Genomic DNA, 11,251 nt, shown 5'->3' on the forward strand with positions numbered 1-11,251 from the left:
TTTTGTCTGGTTTAGTAGAAAATATGTACATTAAGTATAACTATGCTCTTCAACTCAGTTAATTTTTTGAGCAGAATCCAAGGTGGTGAGTTTTAAAGATCCGGCATGGAATGAGCACGCTATTACATGTTTCTATACCCTCCACCACAAAGGATCGGGGTTAGACTGTCCCACTGTAAATAGGAAAACTTATACCCTCCATTTTTTTCCTTTTGATCCCAATAAGCGAAATTCGAAATATTATGGAGGTCAGTTAACGATAACCTGTGCCGCCACGACGTCCAAAGTTGGATGTAGTGCCTTCTAAGGAATCTAATAGAGTACTTAAGGTCCTAGCATAAAATTGCAAACTGCACCCTGCACCACTACTGTGGCCGTGATGAAATGTGTTGTTCGACTCCGAAATTCCTGCTGATTCAACTTAGCCATGTCCGGCTCCTCACCATTCGTACTTAATATGGGCAAGATCGGGCTATATTTGGATATAGCTGTCATATAGACTGATCTCCCGATTACAGGTCTTGGGCCCATAAAAGTCGCATTTATTACCCGATTTTGCTGAAATTTGGCATAAAGATTAACGTAAGGCTTTTCGACATCTGCCATAAAACCTCAATATGGCCCCATCCGCCTATATTTAAATTTAGCTGCCATTTAGACCGATCTCCTGATCTAAGGTCTTGAGACCCTAAAAGGCGTATTTATTATCAGATTTCGCTGAAATTTGGCATAGTGACCTATGTTAGGCTGTTCCATATGGAGTGATATCCCGATTTAGGGTCTTGGGCCCATTCATTACCCGATTCGCTGAAATATGACACAGTGAGCTTTGTTAGGCATTCAATATGGCCCCCATCGTTCTATATTTTGATATAACTGCCATAAAGAGCGATCTCCCGTTTAAAAGTCTTGGGCCCATAAGAGGAGCACTTATTATCCGATTTCGCTGAAATTTGACATAGTGACCCATGTTAGACTTTTCGACATCCGTGCCCTGTATGATTCGGAGGCCACCGTAGCGCAGAGGTTAGCACGTTCGCTTATGACGCTGAACGCCTGGGTCATAGGGAACGAGACCATCAGAAAAAAAATTTCTGCGGTGATTTTCCCCTCTCCGTGCCCTATATGATTCGGAGGCCACCGTAGCGCAGAGGTTACCAGAGGGAACGAGACCATCAGAAAAAATTTTCTGCGGTTATTTTCCCCTCCTAATGCTGGCAACATTTGAGGTACTATGCCATGTAAAACTTCTCTCCAAAGAGGTGTCGCATTGCGGCACGCCGTTCGGACTCGGCTATAAAAAGGAGGCTCCTTATCATTGAGCTTAAACTTGAATTGGACTGCACTTATTGATATGTGAGAAGTTTGCCCATGTTCCTTAGTGGAATGTTCATGGGCAAAATTTGCAAATTTGCATTTTTGACCTATATGATTCGGATCGGTCTACATATTGATCTAGCTGCCATATTGACCAATATTCTGTTTTAACAACTTGAAAAGTGGAGATCGCATTTGTTATCCGATCATCACAAAATTTGCATATAACTTTTTTTAGCCTCCTTTTTATAGCCGAGTCTGAAAGGCGTGCCGCAGTGCGACACCTCTTTGTGGAGAAGTTTTTACATAAAAGACCCGATTTCACGATATAGCTACTATGAGTTCATATATGAAGCATATTTCACCAGATTTTGGAGAAATGTTGTTTAAATAAATAGTCGGGGTGGTAGGTATACAAAGCTCAGCCCGGCCGATCTTAATGCCTGTTTACTTTTTTATACCCTCCACCATAGGATGGGGGTATACTAATTTCGTCATTCTGTTTGTAACTCCTTGAAATATTCGTATATATATTCTGTATATATAAAGTATATATATTCTTAATCGAAATTTTAAGTCGATCTAGCCATGTTCGTCCCTCTGTCGAAAGCACGCTAATTTCCGAAGGAGTCAAGCTAGCCGCTTGAAAATTTGCACAAATACTTCTTATTAGTGTAGGTCGGTTAGGATTGTAAATAGGCCATATCGGTCCATGGTTTGATATAGCTGCCATATAAACCGATCAGGGATCTTGACTTCTTGAGTCACTAGAGGACGCAATTCTTATCCGATTTGGCTGAATTTTCGCATGACGTGTTTCGTTATGACTTCCAATAACTTTAACAATTATGGTTCAAATCGGTCCATAACCTGATATAGCTGTCATAAAAATCGATCTTGGGTCTTGACTTCTTGAGCTTTTAGAGGGTGCAATTCTTATCCGATTGGAATGAAATTTTGTACAACGGCTCCATGACCTCCAACATACGTGTCAAATATGGTCTGAATCGGTCTCTAGCCTGATACAGCTCCCCTATAAAAAGATATCCCTATTCTTGAGCCCCTTAAAGGCCCAATACTTATTCGATTTGAATGAAATTTTGTACAACGGCTCCATGACCTCCAACATACGTGTCAAATATGGTCTGAATCGGTCTCTAGCCTGATACAGCTCCCCTATAAAAAGATATCCCTATTCTTGAGCCCCTTAAAGGCCCAATACTTATTCGATTTGGAAGAAATTTTACACATTGACTTCTACTGTGGTCTCCAACATTTCAATTTGCATAGCAATTCTTTTCTTTTATCCTTTGTTTGTCTATAAAGAGATACAGGGAAAGAACTCGACAAATGCGATCCATGGTGGAGGGTATATAAGATTCGGCTCGGCCGAACTTAGCACGCTTTTACTTGTTTAATTTTACGGTAGCACTAGCTTATCTTTTTTTTTGTTTTTTAAACAGTATATAACAACTTTTATATTTGAGCTACTTATTTTAAATACCATGTACACAAATAATTTAAACTATGATTTTAATTCTATATTATCCAATTCCAAAAAATTTGACATCTTCTCAGCCACTACGCCATTGTGTTTAAGCGATTTTAGCCATTCAATATACTCAGGTTCTATTTCCGATTCAATGGCACCTTTAACTAAACATTGAATGTAAGTTTTTGAAGGCAATCTCTTAGAGGGTATTTCCTCTGGTTGCATTGATTTGAAATCACTTGCAGGTTGTTCGGTTAACAAATAAGCACGAGATGTTATAATCTCACCAGTAGATTTCAGAGTGATCGGAACACTTTTTGCTTCATACATGCCCTCATGAACACCTTCTTGACTAGAAGTAAGGTAAAGCAAAATACATAAAAACATATTAACAGCTTACTAGTCATAAGTTATTTGTATATACTTACTGATCAATATCTGCCAGATTTGTAATATCGATCTCCCATACCGTACCCCAAACAGTACGATTTGGATGAGGCACTATGGTGGCTGGGGCACCATCCCAATTGCGAGAAAAGTCATTGAAATCTAATCTGTAATTCTAATATAAAGGGGTTTTAGACAATTAAACCATTCAATTATCATTTATAGAGGCAGTCAGAAGAAGAAAAATGTTTAAGAGTTTTTTGTTTTTAATAATACTACTTGTTGTTGCCTTGCTTAATAACTGATTTTGATAGGTGACAATAATATCTTCTTCGAAAAATATAGTAAATAACTCTTTTATTGGAACATCGATACAATTGTAAATAATATTGACTACACCTGTATCTTACCTCCAATTTTCCTGGCCCAATTTTAACTGCCGTAGGATTTTGTATGTGTATGCGTTTAGCCAACATATTACTGCCAAATCCAAAATAATAAAATTTATCTCCATGTACTTCGGGTAAAGCTTGAATTTCCCTCATTTTATCCGCATCTATGGCTGAACTTGAAATCGAAACCACAAATGGCAGTATTAATAGAAATGTGCGTAATAAATTCATTGTAGTTGCTCCGTATCAAAATAATGTTTGTTCGAATTCAGTTTCAAATGCTGACTGATGAAAGCTTAAAGATTTACATTTTTATACCCTCCAACAACGAATGGGGGGTATACTAATTTCGTCATTCTGTTTGTAATTACTCGAAATATTCGTCTGAGACCCCATAAAGTATATATCTTCTTGATCGTCGCGACATTTTATGCCGATCTAGCCATGTCCGTCTTTCTGTCTGTCTGTCGAAAGCACGTTAACTTCCGAAGGAGTAAAGCTAGCCGCTTGAAATTTTGCACAAATACTTCTTATTAGTGTAGGTCGTTTGGTATTGTAAATGGGCCATATCGGTCCATGTTTTCATATAGCTGCCATATAAGCCGATCTTGGGTCTTGACTTCTAGAGCCTCTAGAGTGCGCAATTCTTATCAGATTGTAATGAAATTTTGAACGACGTGTTTTGTTATGATATCCAACATTGTGTCCAGTATGGTTCCAATCGGTCTATAACCTGATATAGCTGTCATATAAACCGATCTTGGGTATTGACTTCTTGAGCCTCTAGAGTGCGCAATTCTTATCCGATTGGAATGAAATTTTGCACGACGTATTTTGTTATGATATCCAATAACTGCGCCAAGTATGGTTGAAATCGGTTCATTCATCAAATTCATCAAATTCATGAAATTCATCAAGATATAGCTGTCATATAAACAGATCTGGGGACTTGACTTCTTGAGCTACTAGAAGGGCGCAATTCCAAATTCCTATTATTTTACGATTTGCCTGAAATTTTGTACGACGGATTAATTGTGGTTCAAACCGGACCATATCTTGATATCGCTCTAATAGCAGAGCAAATCTTTTCTTATATCCTTTTTTTTTGGCTAAGAAGAGATGCCGGGAAAAGAACTCGACAAATGCGATCCATGGTGGAGGGTATATAAGATTCGGCCCGGTCGAACTTCGCACGTTTTTACTTGTTTATTGTCCATTTGTTCCAAAGGAAGGAAATTTTTTGGGGAAGTATGTCCAAGGGTAATACCTTGAAAGTTTAATGGCATATAGGCCATGGAGATTTGAGGTAAGTGTTTGATTGACACATTTGAAATGTTTGAAAAAAGTGTACATGTTTTACTATAGGTCAAAATAACGTGTTGGCTTACGGCAAATTGGCTGTTATTGTTTGTATTCGTCTAATGTTGTTTCTTTACAAAACCATAGTGGCTTGGTCTTTCCCTGTGTTGTATTTTTGTACCCGCCACCGTAGGATGGCGGTATACTAATCTAGTCATTCCGTTCGTAACACCTCGAAATATGCGTGTAAGACCCCATAAAGTATATATACATATATATATATATATATATATATATATATATATATATATATATATATATATATATATATATATATATATATATATATATATATATATATATATATATATATATATATATATATATATATATATATATATTCTTGATCGTCTCGAAGCTCTGATTCGATCTAGCCATGGTCGTCCGATAGCGGTCGAACGCGTAAAGCTAGCTATTTTAAATTGTATACCGATACTTAACATTGATGTACATCGTTGGGGATCGCAAATGGGCCATATCGGATCAGATTTAGATAGAGCTCCCAACTAAAAAAGGCTTCCCGATTAGACTTCTGTAGTCCTTGCAAATTTTGCCTATGAACATTCCATTAAGGAACAGGGGAATGACGCAATTTTTATCCGATTTGGCTGAAATTTTGCACGCGGTATTCTGTTACGACTTCCAACAACTGTCGCAAATACGGTCTAAATCAGTATATAACCTGATATATCTCTCATGTAAACCGATCTTTCGATCATCATTTTTGCTGGTTTGACAGAAGTTTAGCATGTAGAATAAAATTTTACCCTTCAACTTAATTTATTTTGTATACATTTTTTGCGAAATCCATGGTGGTGCGTTCCCATGATTCGGCCCAGCCGAACTTAGCACGCTTTTACTTGTTATAAATATGTACTTTGTTCTAATTCAACCGGTACTAAAAGTTTGAAGAGAATGGTTTGATAATGTATGCATTGTATTAAACGAACAGAAAGATGGAAACAATGACGTCATTATACTTGATTTGATTTTATTGTTGCTAAGCTTTATTTATATTGTAATCGGTGGCGAGCGTGATACTAATGACAGCTTCTCTTGTTTGTTTTAGGCAGTCTACATTAGACCTTCTAACAAATAGCTGCGCTTTATTCTTTAAAATCAATTCCCAGTTTATTTAAAAGGCAACTTCCCTTGCTTTAAGATTACAGGTTATTGAAGATATTTTAAGCATAAAATTTTTTCACACATTTCCTTCCGCTTATTGAAATACTAAAGATTTAATTTTTGGAATAATTTTTATATTGATTTTAAAGGAAGTGGTAAACATTTTTTACAGAGAGGGTGCGAATTTTGTCAGTAATCGAGTATAAATAACGGATATATATTTTTCGCATATCTAAACCTAAATGTGAAAATATATGTAAATTGCAAATTTTTGCCCATGAACATTCCACTAAGGAACAGGGGCAAACTTCTCACATATCGATGAGTGCAGTCCGATTCAAGTTTAAGCTCAATAATAAGGGGCCTCCTTTTTATAGCCGAGTCCGGACTGCGTGACGCAGTGCGACACCTTTTTTGGAGAGAAGTTTTACATTGCAGGTACTACCTCACATATGTTGCCAGCATTAGGAGGGGAAAACCAACGCTGATATTTTTTTCTGATGGTATCGCCAGGATTCGAACCCAGGCGTTCAGCGTCATAGGCGGACATGCTAATCTCTGCCCTACGGTGGCCTCCATATGTACTAATTTTAATATTCTTTTTCCACATATCGCAATAGTCATTCCGCACTCTTATAGAGTACTAGCTGAAAGCAGCCGCCTCCGCAGCGCTTAGTGGAGATTAGGCTTCAGATAAGTATTCTTCTCCCAATTGGACCTGCTAAAAACTTATAAAAAATAAATTTAGTTGAAGGGCATAACTATATTCTACATACTTCTAGGAACCGAACAAGGATGATCAAGAGATCGGTTTACATGGAAGCTATATCAGGTTATGGACCGATTTAGACCGTATTTAGCACAATTGTTGGAAGTCATAACATAACACCACATACACAATTTCAGCCAGATCGGACACAAATTGGGAGATCGGTTTATATGGGAGCTATATCAGGTTATGGACCGGTTCAAACCGTACTCGGCACAGTTGTTGGAAGTCAAAAATTTAGCCAAATCGGACAAAAATTGCGGCTCCTAAAGTCTCAAAAAGTCAAATCGAGCGATCGGTTTATATGGGAGCTATGTCAGGTTATAAACCGATTCGAACCGTACTTATAAGAAGTCGAATAAAGAAAAAAGGGGAATCTTAAGAAATACCGCTAGTAACAACTGGTATTAAGTTATTAGAATATGACTAGCGTATCCAAAAAATAGATGGTATTATATAATCTCCTACGACAATCAAAGTGTCAGTTGAAGAGGATTTTTGGAAAGCAGATGTAATAGCTTCAACGTGTTTCGAGTAAGTCTCAATGTTGAATGAAGGTGAAATGTAAGAAGAAGAGACAAACAATGATACATTTTTCAAAAGGATTCTAAGAACCACAATTTCAATACTTTTGGCCCGAAATCTTCTTAAGTTTAGAAAATATTTTCGATCTTTTTGGCCTGATGATCCGTTTACTTTGGTCTACCTTAGTTTTGATACAATTTCGTGGTCAATTTTCGTTATACTCTCCACCATAGGATGGCGGTATACTAATTTCGTCATTCTGTTTGTAACTTCTCGATATATTCGTCTAAGACCTCATAGAGTATATCTATTCTTGATCGTCATCACATTTTAAGTCGATCTAGCCAAGTCCCCCCGTCTGTTGAAAGCACGTTAACTTTCGAACGAGTAAATCTAGCCGGATGAAATTTTGCACAAATACTTCTTTTTAGCGTAGGTTGGGATTGTAAATGGGTCATTACGGCCCATGGTTTGATATAGCTGCAATATAAAGCGATCTTGGATCTTTATTTCTTGAGCCACTAGAGGGCGCAATTCTTATCCGATTTGGCTGAAATTTTCCATGAGGTGTTCAGTGTCATAGGCGGATACGCTACGGTAGCGCAGAGGTTAGCATATCCGCCTATGACGCTGAACGCCTGGGTTCGAATGATGCAAGATGATCAGAAAAAATTTTCAGCGGTGGTTTTCCCCTCCTAATGCTGGCAACATTTGTGAGGTACTATGCAATGTAAAACTTCTCTTCAAAGAAGTGTCGCACTGCGGCACGCCGTTGGGACTCGGCTATAAAAAGGAGGCCCCTGATCATTGACCTTAAACTTGAATCGGACTGCACTCATTGATATGTGAAAAGTTTGCCCCTGTTCAAGGCCAAATTTTGACTTTAAATTGAGAGATCGGTCTATATGGCAGCTATATCAAAATCTAGACCGATCTGGACCAAATTGAAGAGGGATGTCGAAGACCCTAACACAACTCGCTGTCCCAAATTTCGGCGACATCGGACAATAAAAGCGCCTTTTATACGTCCAAAACCATAAATTAAGAGATCGGTCTATATGGCAGCTAAATCCGAATCTGAACTTATCTGGGTCAAATTGCAGTCTCTAAAGATTAAAAGTCTTGTCCCCCTAAAAGGCGCATTTACAATTCGACTTCGCTGAAATTTGATGCAGTGACTTATGTTAGGCTTTTGGACATCCATTTTGTATATGGTTCAGATCGGTCTGTATTTCAATATAGGCACAAAAAAAAATTTTTTTGTTCTACAAAATTGAGCAATGACTTGTACTTATTAGACCACTCAATGTCCGTGCCGAATTTGGTCCAAATCGGACCATATTTCATTATAGCTGCTATGGGGCACACATTTTCCATTTTTCATCGGATTATGACGAAAGGTGGTTTGCATTTATATACCCGAGGTGGTGGGTATCCAGAGTTCGGCCCGGCCAAACTTAACGCCTTTTTACTTGTTATACCCACTACCGAAGGATGGGAGTATATTCATTTTGTCATTCTGTTTGCAACACATCGAAATATCCATTTCCGACCCTATAAAGTATATATATTCTTGATCAGCGTAAAAATCTAAGACCATCTAGATATGTCCGTCCGTCTGTTTGTTGAAATCACGGTACAGTCGTTAAAAATAGAGATATTGAAACTTTGCACAGATTCTTTTCTTTTCCATAAGCAGGTTAAGTTCGAAGATGGCTTATATCGGACTATATCTTGATATAGCCCCCATATACACAGATCCGCCAATTTAGGGTCTTAGGCCCATAAAAGCTTTTTATTATACGATTTTGCTGAAATTTGGGACAGTAAGTTGCGTTAGGCCCTTCGATATCATTTATCTATTTGGCCCAGATCGGTTCAGATTTGGATATAGCTGCCATATAGACCCATAAAAGCCACATTTATTATCCGATTTTGCTGAAATTTGGGACAGTGAGTTGTGTTAGGCCCTTCGACATACTTAAAAAATTTGGCCCAGATCGGTTCAGTTGTGGATATAGCTACCATATAGACCGATCCTCCAATTTAGGGTCTTAGGCCCATAAAAGCCACATTTATTATCCGATTTTGCTGAAATTTGGGACAGTGAGTTGTGTTGGGCCCTTTGATATCCTTCTTCAATTTGGGCCAGATTGGTCCAGATTTGGATATAGCTGCCTTAAAGGCGCATTTATTGTCCGATTTTGCTAAAATTTGGGACAGCGAGTTGTGTTAGGCTCTTCGACGTCCTTCCACAATTTGGCCCAGATCGGTCCAGATTTGGATATAGCTGCCATATAAATCGATCTCTCGACATAAGGTTTTGGGCCCATAAAAGGCGCATTTTTTTCCGATTTGGCCCAAATTTGGGACAGTAAGTTGTGTTAGGCACTTCGACATTTTTCTGCAACTTGACCAAAATCGGTCAAGATTTGGATATAGCTGCCATGTAGCCCGATATCTCGATGTAAAGTCATGGCCCCATAAAAGACACATTTATTATCCGATTTCACTGAAATTTGACACAGTGACTTATATTAGGCTTTCAACATCCGTGTCGTATATGGTTCATATCGGTTCATTTTTAGATATAGCTACTAAAAAGACCAATATTTTGTTATACACAATTGAACAATTACTTGTACTTTTTAGTATTTGGTCCGAATCGGAACATATTTCGATTTAACTGCTATGGGACATAAGGTATGCAATTTTCACCGGATTTTGATGAAAGGTGGTTTACATATATACACGAGGTGGTGGGTATCCAAAGTTCGGCCCGGCCGAACTTAACGCCTTTTTACTTGTTTTAAAATATTTTGATGATGTTTTCTTCCCTTTCTTTTCGCATACGTTCCCCCATGACATGTTTGTTTTCCTTTGTTTTAAAGCTGAGGCGAGAGTGTGCCACTTTGCTGATAGCATAAATTTATATTCAAATATACTATTAATCTAATTGAAGTCTTGCCAATTAAACCGACACACAATTTCGAAACTACACAGAGGGCGTCGAGAGCAAAATGGATTTAAAAGCTTAGAACACCGAATGGATGGGTTTAAGGAAATACAATGGGTACAGAAAAACATATAAACCACTTAATGCGAAGAGAGAAGATAATGCGTCTTAACTTTAAAAAAGTAAAACCCGTATTTTTAAAGACGTAATTTTTTTCTGTAACAGGACAATATATCTGTTTATCGACATTTTGGTAATTGATCTGTTTTCTGTTAGTTCAAAAAATATTTGTTTTATATTATATTATTTTTAATTTGTTATTTTTAAAATTGCTATTTTTCCATTTTAAACTGTTTAAATTTGTTTATGTTTTTAATATATATTTTTTTTAATTTCCCATAAATATTCCATTAGGTCACAACGGATACTTCTCTCATATAAATGAGTGCAGTCGGATTAAATTGTAAGTTCAGTGATAAGGGGCCTCCTTTTCTATGCAAAGTCCGAAGCCCCTAGCGACACCACTTGGTAGAGAAGTTTTAACACGGCAGGATACCTCACACATGTAGATAGGATGGAAACGATCCTCTGGATAAGTGACTTAATTGGAAGAAATGATAAAGAATTGATAAAGAAATGTCGAATGTATGATTGACGAATATTAGATCGAGTAATTTACCAAATGAATTATATACATTATTGATCTGCGTCACTACTTGGTAGAGAAGTTTTAACATGGCAGGGTCCTTACAAATGAAGCCAGCATTAGAAAGAGAATAACCACAGCTGAAAATTTTTCTGATGTTCACGCCTGGGATTGAACCCAGGGGATCGGCGTCATTGGCGAACCAGCTTACATCTGCGCCACGGTGGCCTCAAATATTTTAAACTTAATAAGTAGAAGCGTGGTTAGAAGTGATTCTGCTAAA

At 37.6% G+C, this 11,251-nt stretch overlaps 1 protein-coding gene and 1 long non-coding RNA gene across 2 annotated transcripts; one reads left to right on the top strand and one right to left on the bottom strand.

Moving 5' to 3' along the window:
- Nucleotides 1-2,791: 2,791 nt before the first annotated feature.
- On the bottom strand, nt 2,792-3,869 carry LOC106094106 (gamma-glutamylcyclotransferase). Its single transcript, XM_013261294.2, has 3 exons — nt 3,607-3,869; nt 3,238-3,371; nt 2,792-3,161 (listed from the first exon to the last, which is right to left on the bottom strand). Exons 1-3 carry the CDS (start codon nt 3,817-3,819, stop codon nt 2,843-2,845), a joined length of 666 nt encoding a protein of 221 aa, XP_013116748.1. The 5' UTR covers nt 3,820-3,869; the 3' UTR covers nt 2,792-2,842.
- A 2,160-nt stretch (nt 3,870-6,029) lies between these two features.
- On the top strand, nt 6,030-11,037 carry LOC106094107 (uncharacterized). The gene is made up of 2 exons (XR_001222489.2): nt 6,030-6,116; nt 10,737-11,037. It is a non-coding gene; the product is annotated as an uncharacterized LOC106094107 (long non-coding RNA).
- The last annotated feature ends 214 nt before the right edge of the window (nt 11,038-11,251 follow it).

The sequence above is a fragment of the Stomoxys calcitrans genome, chromosome 1 (genome assembly GCF_963082655.1).
Source record: "Stomoxys calcitrans chromosome 1, idStoCalc2.1, whole genome shotgun sequence".
Taxonomy (NCBI): domain Eukaryota; kingdom Metazoa; phylum Arthropoda; class Insecta; order Diptera; family Muscidae; genus Stomoxys; species Stomoxys calcitrans.

Coding starts and splice junctions, on each gene's coding strand:
- LOC106094106 (XM_013261294.2), bottom strand. CDS start 3,819: ATGAATTTATTACGCACATTTCTATTAATACTGCCATTTGTGGTTTCG. Junction 3,372..3,606: donor TTGGGCCAGGAAAATTGGAG/GTAAGATACAGG, acceptor CCTTTATATTAG/AATTACAGATTAGATTTCAA. Junction 3,162..3,237: donor AATCTGGCAGATATTGATCA/GTAAGTATATAC, acceptor CCTTACTTCTAG/TCAAGAAGGTGTTCATGAGG.